Consider the following 21484-nt stretch of genomic DNA (forward strand, 5'->3'; position numbering starts at 1 on the left):
ACTTTCAGAGACTTAAAAATACATTTTTCCCCCCTTTATGTTATTTCCAAAATTACCTCGGAATTTAAATCAGTTTATTGTTATGAAATGATAATATCTCTACAGAAAGATTTCAAGACACCTGCATGACTGCATGGACTCTTTTTGAGAAGACTCTCCAGGGGACGCTGTGTTTGTACTAACTCGAGACTTTTAAATAAAGCCAGTATTTATAAAGCAGGGAACACATGTGCAATATCTGTTTTAGGGACAAAGCTGTACCTACAAGCACCCAGCTGCATAATCATGGACTAAGGATATACAGCTGTCCATCCCTGCTAACATGAATAAATATAATCTTTTAACAGGATTATGCTTATGAGCAAGGCCATTCAGGCTCAGGCTAAAACCAGTTAATAGAAATTCATGTGAACAAACTTAGGATGAAACAATTTGATGCCTTGACATCCAAAATTCTACCTAGCAGTAAGTATTTCCTTAATAACCATATCAACAACAACAAAAATATAGGTAGTTCATATGAAGATTAAACATAATTTAGAGAATGTGCTGTTACAAAATATAGTTCGACTTATTTCCTAAGAAGCAATTTAAACAGTAATTTATGTAGAGTTATTTACAGTGGACTCAAAGTGAAGTATCAGTTTTAAGCAAACCAGTATATTGGTTTGAATTCCATAAAGTATTGATGAAAACAAGTTTGTGATAACAAGGAACTTCAGGTTTTAGTAAACTTAAAAGTTCTACACAATTTAGATGAACCTAAATTATATTAAAAATTTGTGTCATGTGGTTAATCTGAATGATTTAATGCATTCCATTTTTACTCAAACTTCAGATCTATACATCAGTGATACATAAATGCTGTAAAACAAATTACCACTTAAATATTCTGGGTAAAAGAAGCACGGATTAACCAAGGCTGACTATACTTAACCTATACTAACAGAGGATTTGCTCTTACTTCGGTACTATCTTCAAAGCACATATGCAAATGCGCTGAAAGAAAAGGCAGTAATTATAAATATTTACTAGAATGACCAGAACTGCCACGTGACCGTAGACCATCCTGTCATTTGTATCTGAAGCTGTATCTTCACTAATTTGTCTTCTGCTTTTAGTAGTCTTCTATCCTATTAACTTGAAGAGTTACGGATCATCTGGAAATTTCACACTGGTATAAGGAAAGGAATGTCTGTTCGATGCAGTCTGGGGATAAAAAGAGATTTGTACTTCAGTTCATTGGAGTGATCAGCTATAAGCAACATTGCTGGCTGAGCTAAGAGCTGGAAGCAGTAAGAAAGCAGCTTCCCACCCCCAGGCTCTGCTGCGTCGGGATGGCAGAAAAAAGTGAGCGCTTTATTATTATTTCCTCAAAGTGACAGTCTGAAAGCACACTTGAAAATATTTTACAGTTTTAGAGGTAACATTTGTTATTTAATTAATTAGAGGACTTATCCGTCTTCAGAAAAACAAAGTCATTTGAACTTGCCAGAAATTAATATGCAATCCTTGTTTACATTTTATACTAAGAAAATATTTAGGTGTCCGCCTATCTAAAGAGAATCCACAAATCTTGTCCTCCCAGATAGCACAGTGATGAGAAATGCTTTTGGCTGAAGGACCATTTCAGAAGCCTCTCAAGTAAGAGGCGACAGCTCATTAACTTCACATGACAGTGAATGAGGCATTAACATCTTGTCCTAAAACAGAACTTTTAACTTCAAGAGAACAACAACAATAATAATAACAATAATAATAATAATAATAAAAGTCACGGACTGCAACATCATACATACTCATAATCTCTCCAAGCTTCAGTTTTCAAATACCAGTTAGTGCCAATAGTCACGTTTAAAGTCATATTTTTATAGCCATAGCTTTACTATACTGAAAGCTAACATTTTTCATGCTGTCTCTATTTATCCTGAGCAGGACAGGGGCTGCTAAGAAAATGACAGATACATTACTGCTGTGAAAGGGAAATGGTGCACTGTAGACACTAGTTTAGGCTGATCACTAAAAGGCAATATAATTCTGTTATTCAGCACTTGAACTTACAGCCCAGTTTTGGCAAAATGGCACACAGTAAAAATATTACATTATAGTTATGTTCACTTCACAGTTTTACTCCATGAGCAAGAATGTTATACTATAAGCATTGAATTTCCATATTTGTTATTAGCCATTTGTTTAACGGTGTATCATTGCCTTAAATAAAGGGAAGCATCCTTTCTAGGTAAATACTGTCTCATTTTTTGTTTCAGACAAATAATTATTTCCAGTAATGTTGCTGGCAACTTCTCATTGATCCTGTGGCCATTCTTGGAAAAAAAAAGAAGAAGAAAATTTGCAGTATTATTACAGTAAACACAGCTTATCAGTTAAATCAAATATATCATTTAAACATTTCAGCGTCATGAAGTTGCAACAGTACTTGTTTGCAGATTTAAATTCTCTAGTCATGCAGATAAGGTAAAAAATTTAAATACTCATGAGACCCCCTACTTGTGAAGTCCAACATATCCACCTAATGGATAAAAGAAATTCAAAATCAAGAGTGGCTATGTGCCAGCCCGATTAGTCAGCTACCTGAAGCACATTGTTGAATACACAATAATCATCCTTGTACACGACTATCTTAAGAGAGGCATGTGAAGAGAGGCAATACTTATCTATTGTTAGCCTGTTGAGACCCATGTTAATCAGATTTAATATGCAGGCAGATCACCACTTCCTAACTTGCTGACAACAGGTTGACTACTAATTCCCTACATAAAGGGCAGCATCCGGAAGGGCAGCAGATACCGGCTCTTGCTTTGGAAGAACAAGAGGCTTTACCACGTTTTCCTTGCTGAGCGTTGGCTCCCGCAAGGACCGCGGGTAGCAAGGAGGAAACGGGGTTACTTTCAACTGCACGATTTCAAGATATTCGAGGTATTTCCAAGCATGCAGAGAACATACACAATATCTGTGACGGATCTTTGGAAATTCTTGCTTTGTGGAGTTTGAATTTTTTAATGCATATATTTAACTCTGCTTCTCAGAGTTTCCCAGCGATTCTCTCATTGCTAAAAACCGCTTACCTTAGTACAAGAAAAAAAATCTTGTCCTATGAGCAGCTGCCATGCTTTCAGACATATTTCTGACTTTAAGATAATTGACAAATCCTCGAAAGAACAGCAGGAGTCCTGAAAATGTCAGAAATGCACAAAATGAAGTATATCAAAATATCAAAGTACACAATAACCTGCATTATATAACCAGACTACTAAAAGTTATTTTGATTAAAAAAATAAACAAGTCAGCAAATCCTATATGCATTTCACAAACAAGTTCAACAGGTAGAAGTTCTACTTTTAGCTGAGAGATATGACAGATATGTCCTTATGCAAGGCTTTTCATAAATTTTTTACATGCGTTCTGGATTCAGTTAGCTCCCACTTAAAGGATTACGTGAAAAATGTTAATAGAAAACGAGTAAGTGTTCTAAAAAGAAATGCAAATTACTTTCAAGTAAAATTTTTAGAAGGTATTTCTTTGTAAGAAAACTGCCTGAACCACAAGCTCCAAGGAGTTTGGAAAAGCTTAAGAGCGTGACACATGGTAAACCAAGGAGAAAACAAAAAAAATGAATCAAGACAGTACTGAGCATTCCACCATCAAACCAGTACCAAATTATGGCAGCTGCTGGCTTGCAATTTAGCTATCCACTAAAATGCACCATCCTAATGGAGGAAAATCACTAGCTGATTCAAAGACTACTCACAACAATTCTTATAACTACCTTCATTACGCTCACCTCCATATTTCATTATTTTCACATTTTAAATGATTTTTAAATAATTGAATTTGGCCATATTTGAAAGAATTTTTCAGCTCTAGTGATTTACTGAACAAGAATTTACTGAATGAGAACAATATCTACAAAATTGTCACACAAGAGCTACTGCTATAAAAAAGGACCTCACTCACAGACCTTGTTAACCTCCTTCTACCCTTTAAGAGATTCATTGGGCACTGAACAAACTTTGGGGAGTAGAAGCCCCCCTGAGGCTGCGTAGCGGAGACAGCTCTTAGATCCATCCTTCTTTTGCTGAGTAGGCTTCAGCAGATGATTCTGTTTCTGTTGGCAGGATTAATCTGCCAAGAAAGTTGGGTGCCTAAATCTGAATTTCATGTGGCAACAAAAAAGATTAAGGGACTGCAGCACCTATCACATGGGGAAACACCAAGTGAGCTGGGCCTGGTTACCCTGGAGAAGAGAAGACTGAGAGGAGATCTGATCAATCTATACAAGTACCTGAGGGGAGAATGGAGAGAGGATGAGGCCAAACTCTTCTCGGTGGTGGCCAGTGACAGGACAAGAGGTAATCATAGAAACATAGAATCACAGAATGCTTAAGGTTGGAAGGGACCTCTAGAGATCATCTAGTCCAACCCTCCTGCACACGCAGGGTCACCTAGAGCACATGGCACAGGACTGCGTCCAAGCGGGTTTGGAAGATCTCCAGAGAAGGAGACTCCACAACCTCTCCGGGCAACCTGTTCCAGGGCTCTGTCACCCCCACTGTTAAGAAATTTTCCTTAAGATCCTGTGGAGCTTTTGTTGCTTCGGTTTCTGGCCATTACCTCTAGTTCTGTAGGTGGCCACCAGTGAAAAGAGGCCAGCACCATCCTTCTCACTCCCTCCTTTGAAGTACTTATAGGCACTGATTAGATCCCCTCTCAGTGTTCTCTCCTCCAGGCTGAACAGGCCCAGCTCCCTCAGTCTCTCCTCATAGGGCAGATGTTCCAGGTCCCTGATCATCCTTGTGGCCCTGCACTGCACTCTCTCCAGCAGCTCCACATCCCTCTTGTACTGTGGAGCCCAGAACTGGACACAATACTCCAGATGTGGCCTCGCCAGGGCTGAGTAGAGCAATGGGTACCAGCTGAAACACAGGAAGTTCCTCCTCCATGTGAGGAAGAACTTATTTTCTGCGAGGGTGACAGAGCCCTGGAACCGGCTGCCCAGAGAGGCTGTGAAGTCTCCTTCTCTGGAGATCTTTCAAAACTGCCTGGATGCCACCCTGTGCTCTAGGTGTCCCTACTAGGGCAGGGGTTTGGACTAGATGATCTCTACAGGGCCATCCCAACCTCAACCATTCTGTGATCCTGTGCTTTGTGGAGGCAGAAGTCTAGAGGGACCTTCTTTTCACCCTGGAACACATGTGCTGCTGTAAGGAGGTCCTCTCCCTGCTGCAGGTCAGCCAGGGCCTGCTGCCAGCGTCTCAGGCACAGAAAACCAACTCTTACATCTTCAAGGCATTGAGAAGAATATACCTTAGTTTCTCCCAAATGAGAAATATTATGCTATCCACTTGCCAATTCATTTTTAATTCTGAGATACATCAAGAAAGTACAGGTTTACAATATAGGTTTAAGGTAGTATTAAGTGTTTAAAAAATAAAAGAACAAGACCCTAACTCATAATCATTCAGGATTGACTTAGATGTTGCCACAATAAATCCCTGTGCTTTCTAACAGCACACATGTACAATGTTTGCTCTTACAGAACAGGAGACACCAGCTAAGATTAAACCTCTTTTTGATCCAGACTGGGAAAGTCTATGCTTAAGCTAACTATATCTCTTTAGGATCATCTTTGCTTCTCAGAAACTGAAGTTAACCCCTATATGACTCTGAACTGGGTAACTCAATACCAGGTGCATCATTATGTAGGAATTGGGTTCATGTGCATTTTAAGGAGAATGTAAAGGGCTTGAAGGCACATGTGTGCATGCATGTAACTGATCCCAAAGGTTCAAATGAAAATCTTGATAAGCTTTAGCTTAGATATCAAAAGATTCCTTTATTTTCTCTTCCATCCTAATAAACTATCCCTATAGTTACACAGATGTGCTAGGCACGTCTCTTGGGAAGAAGACCGTTCTGCTTTTCCACAGAGCATGAGCACACTTCTCCAGACTCAGGAGAAGATGGGAGCATAAACAGATATGTGAACACGACCAGAGAAAAAGGATGACAACAGGGGACTCAAGTATGGCAGCAAGCTATACCAAAGACAAAGGCACAAAATTCAGGTTATTCATTTTTGAAGAAATACGGGATATACTAGCTAGCCTCTTCTAATTGGAAACTTGTCTGAAACACTGAGATAAAGATCTGTGTGGCAGAATCCCCATGACTTGATAATATTTTCTTTCTTTAATGCCCAGCAAAGTAGTTCTATAGGGTAAATTCTTCTGTAGCATTCTAGTAATCTCAGTTCATTTGTTTCATTAGTTTAAAATTATCAATAACATATTTCAACCAAAATATTCAGACAGAAGGGAATGTCACTTGTTGGATATATATTATGTACCCTGTTGATGCCTTTCATTCCGAGGCATATTATAAGATTTGCGAGTTGACATAAAAGAGAGAAAATGTTCAAACAGACAAGGCTGAAAAAATAAGGCTTTCCAAAATATAAGTGGCCTAACTTCTGAATGAGCCAAGCAGCTCACAAGGCTGGTAGAAAGAGGGACTACAAAGGCACAGCTCTGACAGGTAGGGTGGAAGATGATGTAAAGGGAAGAACACACTGCTTTTATACAAGTGAAAGCATTAAACCTGGTGCAGTGCCTGAAACTGGATTTTACTTTGATTAAAACAGTTTATCTGGAGATGTTCGCATGTGGAAAGAGTCACATCACTTGCTACTCGAATGCGGTCAACCTCAAGTTGAGTATGAAGGCATCGAAGGGGACGGGTTGTCTCTTTGATAAATGCATTATTAAAAGGGGGATGGAGAATATCCAGATAACTTCGCAAGCTATCCACAAGCAATGCCGGAAATCTTAAATGATCCCAGGCAGGACTGGAGCGTTTGCGCTTTCCTCGGCGTTCGTCGCGGGCTCCCCAAGGCGAGGCTGCCACCTACTGAAGCTGCAGCCTCGAGACGGCGCTGAGAGGAGCCTCCGCTCGCACCAACCCGCCTCTCATCCACCCTTGGAGCGTCAGGGCCGCGCTGGGAAGCGGGTGCTGTAATTAAAAAGATGAACAGAGCTGGAAGCGCATCGAGCTCTGTGCCGGAGCAGGGGGTGCTTTAAAGGAGACATTTCTGTGATCAGCAAGCATGAAGCCGCGCTCGTCTCACTGAGCACCTATGGTGCCCAGAGCCTTTCAAAGGACTAGAAAAGGACATTTCGTGAGAAAAGGACATCTCGTGACCTGTGGAAAAGACAACAGGCTCCACCTTCCTTGGATCAGTCACATCTCTTGAAATGCAAGATTTGTCACACAAGCTTCAATATATATTCATCAGGTATCCCCTCCTTCCACTGCTTTCCACATAAAGCCTAGAGGTTTCTCAAAACAGTTGTGTATATAGTTTGTGTAAAAAATCCCCACAAATCATAAGCCGCAAATATGTACATAATTACATGTGCAGAAAAAAAATGAGTTGAAGGTCCCCAAATAGCCTGCAGTCCATGCAACATGAGAGTGACTGATATCTGCTGAATGCTAAGGAAAAAAGAGCAGCATAAAAACTAACAACAGCATCAGAAAAGCATATGGCTAAATATGTTTAAGAACTATCATCTTTAATTACTTCCACATAAAAACATTTATGTTTGATTGCCACTTACCAAGTACAAGAAATATCCACCAAAGCCAGTACTGTCCATTGAAATATCCAGTAAAGTAATCTGAGAACTGAAATACATTCACAAGGCTTCAGTAACATAGGAGACTAGGACATAATTAATGCCTATTTAAATACAGAAAGTATGGAGGAAAAAGCAAATTTGAATAAAAATAATATGTTAAGGTAAAATACAAAGCCGGTATTTTATGTAGCAGTAGATTATACCTAATACTGGAAAAGTATTATTTGTCTTCTTTGTCTTTGAAAGTTACTATTTCAAACCTCTTTTAAATAAAATAATAATAATAATGATAATAAACCTAAGTATTTTGTGCTGGAATCACCTGACATTTTCTATTACAATGAATAACCGTTGTTGATTTTTCTCCCAGTGCCTGTCATCCCAAACACATTACAGCAGCCTGCTGCTTTAGATATTAACACCAGAAGCCACATTAGTTTAATCTTATCAGCCGAGGATGTTCTGCTGACCCCTCAAAAGAAGAGCTTTTGACCTGCTGTAGACCCCCTCCTGCTAATCGCTGCTGAGAATACCAGCCCCATAAAGACCCCCAGCTCATTAAACTCTTTTCATTTTCCAACCAGGCTTCAGTTCCCAGCAGAGGGCTGAACGCAGCTAAATGAACCTTGAAGGGCCATTTCAGCTGCTCCCGCGAGTGACCATGGAGGGCGGTTTTGTCCCCTCTGACGCGGGAGGCAGCTGGGGGGCAGCGTGTGGTAACATCGGGCACAGGTAGCTTCGCCTTCACCATCCCGCACGCTCCACTGATAAAAAGGCTCAGCAAGTGTCTCTGAAGCTCCCCTTGGGCACAGGAGTAGAGAAATGTGTGAAAAGTTACCAGAAGGAATTAAAAAAACCCCTGGTATTTAGCAGCAGTTACACTTGTCATGCTGCTTCATGTAGGCCGCATCCTGCCACAGAGCCCACGCAGTTTTCCATGCGGACTGGAATGTTGCGCAGTTCAGACAGGGCTTATTCTAAAAAGAGGATGCTGGACCTTCAACCACAAACATCACTGCCCTTGAATAAATTTTAGATGAAAGCGAGGCATGACTCATCCTTTTTTTCTTCCCCCTCTTCTCTCTTATGTAGATGGAGATGCACAGATATTTTCTCCATAATAAAGTCAGACCATGTGCCTTAAAGGCCTAATCCTGTACTCATTTCCATGAACAATTCAAAGAGAATAAAGTAGAATAAAAATACATAAATTATGCAACAGAACTGCTAAATTGAATTAAAATATTTAGTACTTGTATTACTCCCACATAAATCCTAGTGTTTTTATCAGCCATCAGAGAGAGCATTGTATTTTGGCAGTTCATTAAAATAACCAATGAACACTTGATTCCCAGGGAGTTCTCAGCATTGCCAAAAATGTATATCACATAATTAATATTTTAAATTCTCTAAGCACATCTACCAATCCATTTTCATTCAATTTAACTGGGAAGATTTATCAAAAGCAGCAATCAAGCACTAGTCTTGCATTTTTCTCACACTTTCTTTAGGCAAAACAAAACACTAGAAGAGAGAGAACAGACATTGTTTTAGACACTACTGCATTTCACAGCACGGGCCCTAAGTGATGAAGGGTGACAGAAACCTTCTGAAGTTTGAAATAAAAGGAAGAGAACAACTACATGCATGTATACACACACATACACCGGCACATCCTCTATAGGACAACATTATCAATATATTATCAATATATACCTCAAGAACTTTGAAAAGGGCAAAAGAAACAGATGATAATCTTATCTATGAATTAAAAAAGAAAAAAAAAGCAGCCTTGAGCTCTAGTATTTTTATTAAAAAAGTGTGTTTTTAAAATTCCGTTATTATCTATTTTTAAATAAAATGCTATACTTTAGGTCTACAGACAAAATAGTCTGTACAGTGTAAATCAAGAAACATACCCGTACAATGAAAATCCATTTGATCAGTGAGAGACCAAATCCACAGATTGCACCATATCTTCCAGCTATGGTATTTGTTATACAGAAGGACAAACAAAATCCAATCCAGTTGAAAATAAATGCCACTATAAAATAAAAGAAACAGTCGCTTCTGTTAATCTACATAGATAGGCAAACACTTAGTTTCACTTATAAACTAATAAAGATATGCTTATGCAAGTTTGAAGTTCCCTTCTAATAATTCAAGGTTTCAGAAATTTAGCTTAATACCCAAGAGTATACTCACTTAAAAATAAAGCAAATAATAAATAGATTGGAATCTACTGTTTTAAATGAGAACATTGCAAAAACAAAGTACTACATTGCTACTGAAATCTGACTAAATGAAGCTGGAGAAGAAAGGTAATGCAAGCAAAGGACAGCACACAAGATTTGGTTTAAAACAAAGAAAAAAAAATCAAAGATTGCTACATTTTTATAGCCAAGAATATAGTTATTATGAATACATATGTTCATACAATAAGGCTGAGTATTCAGCTTGACCCAGCATGGGTAGAACAGAAGGAAAGTATCTGATCTTGTTCTGTAGACGTGTCATAGAAAGGAAGGTAAGTTGAGAAACTGATGTTTCACTGGTTACTGTCTTCTTCTTTGCAAGATCTACGTTCAAACACCTGCTCTTAGACACCTTAGACATCTTGCACAAAAACAGATGTGCTTTTGCAGAAAAGAAGAAGCGAAGCAACTGGAGGGCATAGCGCGTAACTACTTCTGCTACCTCAGTAATGACCTTGTATAGTTCAGAGTTTTGTAATTTAGGCTTTCATATCTGCACATGTAGCTGGCAAATAAACATCTGCATTGGCTGCAGCTTGAGTAATAAGACCAAAACATGGGAAGCCCCTTTGGGGGATGTCCCAGTCACAGGAAACAAGGGCAACTTAAAAAAATAAATTAAAAATAAAAATAATAAATATATACACACACATTTGTGGGTCAGCTATCTTACTAATACGAATATTTTCATTTGTGCAGTCAGATCTCTACAAAATAAAACAACATTTAAGAAAGCAGGATTTTTTTTTAAACAGAAGCTTTCTAAGCTCATCCTTCTGCTCGTTTTTACAGACTTCAGTAGCTAGTTCTTTACCGTGTTTCTATTGCTGTGTAATAACACAGCAATTTACTACTCTGCCTTTTTCTGAGCTATAAACAAGGAAAAAAAATCAATATTTAAATTTCTTTTTGCCTCTATCCACTAGAAAAATTCTGCTGTGGATACTGATCAAAATCCAGCAATGAGGAACTTACTACTGCCTCTCCCAACTCTAATCACAATTTTAGGAAGCTTCTCCACTATGTCAGATGAACTTAATATTGTCAACAACAAAATTCATTCTTCCCAGTGCTTTGGCTCATCTCCTCAATATCCTACTGCTGCTCCTCAGATCATCTCAGCTGTCTGATTGTGGTCACAAAACTCCTTCTTTCCTGTCACAAATGCATCTCCAGCTTCTGAGTTGACTGGATCTAGAGGGATTTTTATCTATTTTCCAGCAGTTTTCCTTCTATCTGTATCTTCTTCCATCAGAATTTCTTGGGAGGGAATATCCTATCAATCATGCAAGTTGCTTGAGCCCACACTGCATATGGTAAGAACAACCAAAAATAGTTTGTGAAATTCCTGTCTGTCCAAAGTCTTGAGACATTATGGCAATAAAAGAAGCCCATAATTTTCATCCCTATATTGCTTGAGAGAAGCCATAAAATTTTCTTCCGAAACTTGAAGGAAAATAAAAAAGAAAAAAAAAAGGGGGGGGGGGCAGAGGGAGAGCCATGGAACAACTAGTAAAATTAAATATATACTTACTATGCAGAGATGACTTGCAGTTTTGTTTGATTCCTGCTGCTACAGCCCTCTCACTTTTGGCCAGCTTCCACTCCAAATTTAAAGATGCTGTTCAGCTTTCCCTCATACCACTTATACTTGCCAATAGATTCTCATACAGAAAATATTCCTGATCGAATACTAATACAGGTTTTCATAAAAAATGGCATTCCCCTAAATGAGCTAGTCAGACGAGCTGTTGCACTCATACCTTTGCTTTAATTTAATAAGCATTCTTTACTTCTGTTTGTGCAAAGAGGATGAGCAATCACTTTTTTTTTTTTTTTAACTTCCTGTAAGACTAAGCATTTTGCAACAAGAACCATTATTTTTTGTCCCAGAGATAACTAGTATTTGTGCTCATATTTGTTGTTGCAACCTTCAACTACTGTCCTCTTTCCTATAAGAAATTTCCGACATTTAATTTAAATCTGCACTGAGTGCAATGGAACCACTGCTCCGCTTTGCTGCTTCACTTCTGAGCAACATGCAGCCAAGTGGGACTGGTAAAACATTAGCCCTTCTGCATTATATTCAGCAGGAGATGGAAAGGGAGCTTTTTGTCTTTATTTTTAGCTTGTTTTAAGAGCATACATGTGCATGAATATCTGTTAACATAACTCACGGCCATTAGGGCTGCTTCCTAACTCAGCAGGGCTCAGAAGCAACGTGGGGGAAGAAGCTGCTTGGGGAGAGGGTGGCAGGAAACGGACCAAAGGATTAAATTTTTCCTTCTGTCTGAAATACTGTAAATCCCTTTTTCACTTGAAGTCTGTTGATCAATAGGACACTATGAACTTCAACAGACAGCTTTTAATCAGATTCTAAGTACATTTCTTATGCCAGCAGCAAAGTTACTAGAAAAATAGAAGGCCCTTAGATATTTGGGTTCAAACCTCTGTAATATTACCTCATGCTATTTTCCAAGCAGAGTCTAAAATGTCACCTAGCAGAAAGACTTAGAAAGAATTGCCTTAACCTGCATGCTTGCAATAGAAATTGCAGGCACAAACATGCACGTTTGTAAGGGAAGAAAAGAGGGAGAAATAGGATATTCAAACAGTGATCTCTGCAGAGGAGACAGCTGTTTAATTGAACTTTTTAATTGGAAAACCCACGTTACTTCTTTGTGTAAAAATGTCAGATTCCTAAGTGTTTTGAACCTCAAAAGACACACAAGGCACTTGCTTTCAGTCACAGGAAGCACAATTTACTCTCTTCCTTTCAGAAAAGATATCTCAGGAAGCAGCATGCTTCTTTCCAAAATCATGTGCCATTAACAACATATGAATAGGCTGGATATGAAATGCTGCAATTTCTTTCCATTCACCTACTTTGTATCCACCAGCCTTTGAACAGCACTCTATGTCTCTGACTATTCTCAAGTTAAATGAAAAACTTCAGTAGTTGGGATTTTTCTTCTTGAAACACCCTCAAGTAGTTCAATAAAAAGCACTCACTAGAAAAAACTATATTTAATAAGACTACGGTGATATGATGAGACTGAATTAAGGGAGAAACAACTAAGCTGGAAAAAACAGGGCAGAGGGGTTTACCAGAAGGCATCTGTATTGTTTCATGGTTTTAGGACAGCATTAGCTGTGCCTATGCTATTCCTAAGAGCATCCAGTTTGGTTTCCTGCTCAGCAGTGAATGTTCCAAAACTTCCTTACGCATTTTACTTCCAGTGCCTCGTTACCCTCGAGTTCCCCCCCTTAAAGCCAAATTGGAAGTTTTCTCGTTCCAATTACTATTATATCCAGCATGCGTAGAAAAATTCTATTTCTGTCTGCGAAAAGAAAGATTTGAGGTGACTGGGTACAAAGGCCAGCCGGGCTCCCCTGATAACCAGGGGGAAAGGGGCATTCCCCAAACGCTTCCTTTATCTCCTCCTGGCAAAGGTGCTGTTGGTTACATGACTTCCCCCCAGCTCCTCTCGTGTGCCCGGAGGAGACCTGGGCAACATTCGACCTGTGGACACCTAGAAGTCAGGTTTTCTAAATCCACAGGGAATTCCGAGCATGTTTACATAGTGTTTTTTAGGAGGCACAAAATAGGAGCCCGTGATCACCGTGAGCTTGCACTAAAACTGGCACTCAACTTCAAGTAGATATCCTGATGTATACATTAAAGCTTCAAGTAGATACCCTAGTCTGTATGCCCCTTGTTGACTGAAATATCAACTAGCTTTGAAAAGAGTGTGAAATTTGCTTGCAAACTTTGCTGTGCATGCTACCTATTTCAATATAGCATCTGGACAGAGTGTACAGAACTGCTTCTAGACATGGTGAATTGTACTGGTGTGAATTGTACTTGCAATGTTTAAATTGCCAAGATATCTATTCAAAACAACAACTCGGATCTCCAGACAAGAACTAAAACCACACCTGACTGATCAAAAAGCTTTCTCCTCTCCTTTCTCTGAAAGGATAATTAATTCTTTTGAGAGACTCTTTTTTTTTTTTTTTAAAGGAAATGGGGAGACTGTTTTAGTTTTGAAGAGTCCAAAAGTACCTGTCATTTCAAAAAATTCCAGAAGAGCTCTGCAATCCTTCTGGGATGCACATGTGAAAATTGGTTTATTTTCTAATGTACTCATTATATAAGCGAAAATTAGCCTTTTGAGCACTGCTTTATGGAATCTCCTTTCCATAAAGGAGCAGGATGAGCCAATCAGTCACTGAACAAACAGCTGTCAGACATGATTTGAAGATTTCCATTATGGACATAACTAAGCACAAATAAATACTTAATAAATAAAATCCCATCAAATTAACTTGGGTAGAACCGTTACTCGCTATATCCCACTAAAGCTGTACACAAAACGGAGAAGGAATAAACCCTAAATTTCCTCCTTTGCTATTTTATTTATAAAAAGCCACTATTTCCAAGAAAGTTTTCTACTAAGTGCTTCCTATTGCATTCTGAAAAGTTTATACTGTGAGGTATATTGCACATCTCACTTCAACATACGGAACACACAAATCATTTTCAGTGTTAGGATAGCCTAACGGTTCCTTTGACCTAATATTTTCTTTTAAGGTGGAAATTGACAGGCAGCAGATTCCTCTCACATCACAGCCAAAGATTTCAAAAGCAAGAACAATCTCTGAAAGTATATAATTTTGCTACACATTAGCAATGAGCTACTTTATTTATATTTCATTGGTTTCCATTTTTTCCACTGTTTCTGACTCAAACACCAAAGCAAAAATATCATAAAATTAAAACTCCTTTTGCAAACCCCAAAACATTAACAACACCTGTTCACATGAGGGGTTTTTCTTGTTTTGACTGTCATAAAACTCCTTCTCTGCATTTAGGCTAATCACAGCAGTGTTTTACACTCTAGTTCATATCTAATTAGGAAACAAGTTCAGAGCTTGGGTGCACCGAGCACTTATTTGTAACTGCACTACTAGCAAGTATTTTTTAAATTATTTTCAAATTTTTATTCTTTCTTTCTTTCCCCAGTTTGGTTGTTACCACCAAAAAAAGCCCCAGGCTTGGCCACTAGATGGCCAAGAAGACAGCAATTTTATGCAGTCTCAGCAGCTACCACTAGATGGTAGGTAACGATAATTAGTTGATTGCAATGAACAGATCAGTAAAGAGTTTATTATTATTATTATATTTCAGTTGAATTAACATGCAAAGAGATAACTGCGTTGTTTTGTGTTAAAAATATGCCAAAAAGTCCCTCCGAGGTCCCTCCCTCCCTCCTTAGCTATATAATCTTTCTACAAATGCTATACATTATAGGTAATATAAGGTATACGGAATAGGTAAAGGAGGAGGTAGGCAAATGAGCTTAGAACTGCCCATTCTTTACGTGACCCTGTCATGAAAACACAGCTCCTGACAGTGGCTTCCTGCATTGTAACTGCAGGAGACAACTTACTATAGGTTCTCAGTGAGCAAAATTCTAATTTCCATATGTAACTGCTTTCCATAACAGCCATGCAGGCAATGATGAAGCACATATTTGCACTATGATCTTGTAACATGTTTAAATTTGAAAGCTTATGCATTTTATGCATTTAATTCAAAGCAGAGCAGAGCAAAGTTGGATGGTCAGATAGTCTTAGGAAAAAAAAAAAAAAAGAGAGAAAAATTTTGATCTACAGAGTTTTTGACAAATATATAAGTAGTGCTCTGGCAGTCTCAGCTAACTGGCTAAACTAAAAAGAAAACTGCCAGTTTATCTGAATAAACCTCTCCATTCTTGCAGCTGTGCACAACGGCTCTGGGCATGCAGTCTTGGTCAAATATATTTGTGGATAAGTATTGTAACTTTCCTTAATTCACCTTCTCCAAGGAATGATTTTTATTGCCTGCCTACTCCTAGATGTAAGCATCAAGGCTGTTTTCAGATGAGATTAAGGACTAAAATATCGTAGATCAAAGACCTTTGCTTGAATTTTTGCTACCGACTCCTATTGGTTGGATACAGAAGGTTGTAGCAAATGGACTGGGAAGAAAAGAAACCAAGTAAGCCAAAGCCTCCCCTTTTTCCCCCCCACAAAAACATACTTTTTTATGGCTACAACTACAAAGAGGTCAGACCATGACATTGCTTTGTCTCACTCGATACACACACACACACATATATATATGTATTTACTGTATTATTTATTATATGTTTATGCATTTACTTAAAAAGGTAGCCACATACTTTTGTCGGCCAAGGTGTAAACCCCAAACTGTCCAAGTATATTTTAATAATAAGAAAAAAAGCTTTTTTGAAAGTCCTATATTCTGCATCTGCAACAATTAAACAAAGACTGCAAAAGACAAGAACTTGAACTAGGATGAAACCTAAGCTGCAGGACATAAAGGGACCTGATGAAAGGTGAAAAGAAGAGTTACATCTTCCACAACAAATTTTCAAAAAGGTCTCAAAATGCAGGTTTAGTTTGAAAGAGGAAACATCTTCAGAAATTAAATATACAATTGGGAAAATGGAGGCGGATTCTTTCTAGAAGTAACTTACAGTGGATATATCCAATTTTGTTCAACGCAAACTCAAGTTAGAAGGTAAGGTGTGTCCAGCATACACAGTGTCTTGAGTGCTGAATGAGTGTTGGTGACAATCTGAAATCACCTGAAGACTGTATATTTTGTATGCTAGTGGCTAGTTCAACCAGGAGATAAATATGTAGAACAAATCCAGCCACAGCACGTTAAAAAAGCAATCTTATATGGCACATCATAGCTCTATCAAATCTCTTCTACCTAAAAAGTGACTGCGAGTTTCTAATCCAGCCTTCAGTTGAAATTGTTTGTCCTAAAGATAACAGAACTGCCAAAATTCACAGTTTACAGTCTCATGATGCCTCAGAACACTTACTGTGATCCTCTTGTGTTCCCTTATCTCTGATAGCAGTTTGACAACTGAACAAAAGTACAACATACTTGCTACTTTTAGAACATGAAGTGTTTATATCTGCATACAGGTAAGAAATAATCCGACTTAAACAGTAAATTACTGCAGTTTATCACATCTGTCTCTTATTGTCCAATTGTACAATTAAGATATACCTCAGTAGGTCTGGGATGTAAGATAACTTACTGAAAAATGCCAACATGAAGATGCCATCATTGCCCACTCTAAGCTGATCTGCATCACTGAAATCATCCCGTGGTGGATACTCTTCTTCCTGGATTTACAGGTTAGTGATAATTTAGTGAAATGTTTATTTTAGAGTAACTATCTGTAGTTTTAAAGTATTTATTAATTTCTAAAGCTAGGAGAGAATTGACATTTCTGTAACAGGTCTGCACATGGGAATTTTAAAAGAAAAATAATTCTTATCAATAAAATAATTCTTGTTATACCGAGAGCTCAGGTTTCTTCAAAAGCTTTCGTTAGAAGATACGTACATGTTGTATACTCAAAGGAGACAAGAAATTCATCTTAAATGAAACTAGAAATTGTCAGACATTTTTACAACCAAAACTAGCAGAAATTTCTATTGTTACTATATCTCTCATATCCTAATATACAGCTAAGCAATTAAATATAATCTTTTAAAGAATGATTTCACAGTTTTTGGTTTTTTTTTTCCCTCCCCTGAAAGGCAAGCCATTTTTATTGTTTCCCAAACTACAGAATAAACTTTCAGAATAAACTTAGCGTCTTAAGACAAGCTGCTGTTGCAACAACATGGCACTACCCAACTCTACATACTCTTATTTATCCTCTAATCCACGGCCAAGCACATACAAAGCAGAGAGCCTCTCATGACACAGGAGGGCGCAAGCACCTCAAAAGTCTTCTCAACTCAAAAATGGGAATATTTAAGGCAAACGAAACTGAATGGATGGATTTCAGTCAAAACAATCTCAAGATTTCTCCAGCCATGTCACAATTTTAGATCTTAAACTTCTGAGAGCATAAGGTTTATCTATTTTCCAATACTCTATTTGCAGCAGTCCTTGCAAATACAGTTCTGGGGAGAAGTAAGGCATCACCACAATCGTAGGCTGGGAAAAACAAATGTTCACAGTGAGAGTGCTCATTAAAGACAGCCTGATGAAACTGTAAAATCAATTAAAAAGACTAGTTCTGACAGTTGAGTGACCAACAGAAAGAAAGAAAAAAAAAAAAAAAAAAAAAACACCACGGTGATTCAAGTTAAGCAGTGCCACCAGCAACAGGAGTAATACCATTTAGATAAAAACATGAGTAACATGCATTTACTTTGTCCACACATTTTTTTTCTCTCCATGTAATCATAATGGATTAGAATTAAGATAAAACGTACTCTATTAAAAAACATAATTCAAGGAAAATTTACCAAAATGAGACCAACTTAGCTGTTTTCTTTCCCCACAGCAAACAATTGCAACTGAAAAAAGCATTAGTCTGATTTTATCACGTTTTTCACCTGCTGTCCCAAATGTCTTTTTGTACATTAAGTTGGTAACCAAAAGGACCTTAAATCACACTGATCTGCCCTGTGATTGACATGTTTGCTCACCAAGGTGAGCATAAGCGAACAGTTTACAGGGAGGCAGTGACAGCAGTGGGAACACGCAGTGCCTAACTCAAGGTGGCCAGCACCATCCCTTAAAATGCGTGCATGGAATTTCAGATGCTCCCTTTCATTTCAGGTTAATAATCCAGTAATCAGATAAGTTGCTCGTTGCTATTCACACAGATAATTCAAATTAAAAACACAGGAAAGAAAAAAAGGCAGCAATCTTATGATGGTACAATTCAACTCTATATAATTTCAGATATCCCTTAATGGTGATTTTAGGTGACCATGGAAACATTAATTTACTTAGCATAACTTCACTGCAACTATAATAGTGACAGATGAGAGAAATCACAGGCAGAAAAGTCACTAAACAAAAGAAAATACTTGAATGTGCTCATCTCCAAAAGCACAACTCAAGCTTTCTTTCAAATTAGGACAACAAAACAAATTTTTCAATCCAGATTTCAGGAGGACCATAAAATAGAGCTTTTTTTTTTCCCCCCTCCACGCTTTTAACTGACTAGTAACTACTGCATGACATACTGGCATTTCTGTATCAATTAGAGAGCCACTCTCTACACAAAATGTTCCTTCAGAAAAGCAACATTTTTCTCGATCACACTAACAAGTTTAACAGGTTTCTCAAGGGGCACATTGCTAAGGCTTGCACATATAAAAAAACAAGTCAATACCCTGGAACATGCAAACAAACATTGCAAGGAGGTGCTTGTGTAGTAGATGTAAACAGCCTCTAATTTAAGCACCCTCCATGTCAAAGGAGAGTTATTAAATCAAGACTCTCCTACTGCCTTCAAGCACTGGGATATTAAATTCATCAGAAACTTTAGGAATGATGAAATAGGGCTTTCTAGCTTTAAATCCGATTCAAATTAAATTTCCAAGATACAGCCACCTTCGAGCACTACATGGTTTACTGATCCTGGACCTACAGATGGAAGACACCAATGTGCCATTGCTCCACATGTGTCAACTGTGCTTCCCAGGACAAAGTTCATCCTGAGCTATTTAGTATCAGCTATCCCATTTTTTCCTTCAAAGATAAGTGTTTGTCACCTTTTTGGTACCATTTTAATGGACTACGTGAAATCTGACTTTTCAGTGGCTGCTCAGAATTAAACATAACTTCACAGTAGTAATTCTATTAGATATTAATGACATTGCTCTCAATTATTTGAATACAGCCACACAAGGAAATTGCTAAAATACGCAATATTGTTTCAGTATCTTATATTGATTTTTGATAGTAAACCATATTGAGGATTGTGGACAATTCTATCTGCTAAGTGTGCTACAAAAACAGCAAAATACATGATCAGTATAAATGCATGTCACACAGTAACTTCTGAGCAAAACAGCACACTGCACACAACATGCACTTAAGTTGAACCTGTTAACTTCTCTGGGACCACAATTCTGTGGTTATTCTATGAAGAGAGGGTCTTTTCTTCCCCAAGGCTTTTTAAGTTACTTCAGACTGAAACCCAGCACGGCCTATAGCAAGATGCCCAAATTTAATCAAGGAAAGGAATAGAGTTGTCAGAACCCCCTTGGGTTCTAAACTGATACAATGCTGTGAAATATATCCCTAGGAAAAGGGTCAAATTAGTGGGAAACTTATTAACTGCCCTTTCAGCACATAAAACAACATTGAGAAGTCAATGGTTTAGTGGAAGAGGGTGTGAAATCATGAAGAAGCCCATCAGCATTTGCTTGCCAACAGAAAAAGTCACAGTTAAAGTCTAAACTAGAGAGAACTATACCATACCTCCGAAGGACTGAGGAATATTTCATCAAACAGACTCCTAGACTCCCTAAACTGGGCGTGCTAAGCATGTAAAAACAGAAAAATAAGACAGATGCAACTAAAGCAGCACATTAAAAGCCATTTATTACAACATACAAACAAAACACATAACTGTTAAAAAAATACTTTTGTCCATTTAAATAACCTTTCAAAGCTGACCTTGAGAATTAGAAAATATCAAAACCCAGCTAACTAATATCAGTACTGACAGCACGGCTAAGCTTAGATTGCTCATAAACTCTGTGGATGCAGAGACTGGGAGAGAGTAGCAAGATTGCACTACAGTTTTTCTTAATATTCCTACCTTCCATAGGACAAGGCAAGGTCGAAAGCGGTTCATTAAATGCGCTATTGCTGTATATGTTTTTCCCCTCTTGCTCAATGTGCAGCTTTCACTGCATGCTTTACTGCACACTTTAGAATAGATCATGAAACATTTTTCAGTTTCTTCACAGATTGCTCAATGCAACCTAAGGACATCTAATTTTTTTTTTTTTTTTTTTTTTTTTGCAACTGGTAGCACTATTGCAGTGAAAGGGAAATACTATCCTACTATCCTCATTTTACATGTAAGAAGTTGAAAGCATAGCAGAGCTGTAAGGCTGAGAACTCAGAAATGATGTGCTATGTTGGTGCTTTGAGAACTGTATTAAACAACTCTGACACTGTCTGCAGCTTGTGGTCTCAAGCACAGTGCAAGTGAGAAAACAGCTGGGGGTAGTGCAAACTTTAAGGGATTTATCTGTTCCCCCATATTAGATCAAGACACTCTTAATATACAGCCTTAGCTGAACCAGAGTATGTCTGTTGTAAGGATTAAATAGGGTAGGGATTCCGGGGAAATATCATGTGGCCAGATAATTAAAATAGCATCAATTAAAACTGCACTGGCACGTAAGACTGATAGCATCTACAAAACAAAATCTTGGCTTTGGTTTATGCTCCTTTTTTCCCCCCCTCCAAAGCTTTACTTTGAAAGCTTAATATTGTTTCTTTAATATAGCTTGGGGGACGAGTCTTTATTTTTATTTAAAAACAACAAGTAAAAATTCTATCAAACTTGAGGCTCCTGGCACTCAGCAGGACTGCTGCTGTTAGATACACTGAATAGACTTCTGCCACTCATTTAATACTGACTTAAGTCTACAGCCTTAGGGAACGATGTTTGTTCCTATGGATTTTTCAGAAGTAGGCTGTTTTTGTGGTGT

At 38.1% G+C, this 21484-nt stretch overlaps 1 protein-coding gene across 2 annotated transcripts in view; it reads right to left on the reverse strand.

Annotated features, from left to right (window-relative positions):
* Positions 1–294: 294 nt before the first annotated feature.
* NDFIP2 (Nedd4 family interacting protein 2) overlaps positions 295–21484 on the reverse strand; it is a 41478-nt gene continuing 20288 nt past the window's right edge. Inside the window, exons 4-9 of one of the 2 annotated variants that reach the window (XM_088540272.1) lie at positions 20238–20297; positions 17038–17125; positions 9578–9702; positions 7638–7704; positions 3088–3191; positions 295–1211 (exon numbers count right to left, since the gene is read on the reverse strand). In XM_088540272.1, the coding sequence (XP_088396398.1) occupies positions 3088–3191; positions 7638–7704; positions 9578–9702; positions 17038–17125; positions 20238–20297 (444 nt within the window). In that variant the 3' untranslated portion in view covers positions 295–1211. Of the gene's footprint in view, positions 1212–3086; positions 3192–7637; positions 7705–9577; positions 9703–17037; positions 17126–20237; positions 20298–21484 lie in introns of both variants that reach the window. The other variant, XM_088540273.1, reaches the window with a different exon arrangement.

Source organism: Tinamus guttatus, unplaced genomic scaffold (genome assembly GCF_059628265.1).
Source record: "Tinamus guttatus ecotype Peru unplaced genomic scaffold, ASM5962826v1 Tinamus_guttatus_pri_ptg000058l, whole genome shotgun sequence".
Taxonomy (NCBI): Eukaryota; Metazoa; Chordata; class Aves; order Tinamiformes; family Tinamidae; genus Tinamus; species Tinamus guttatus.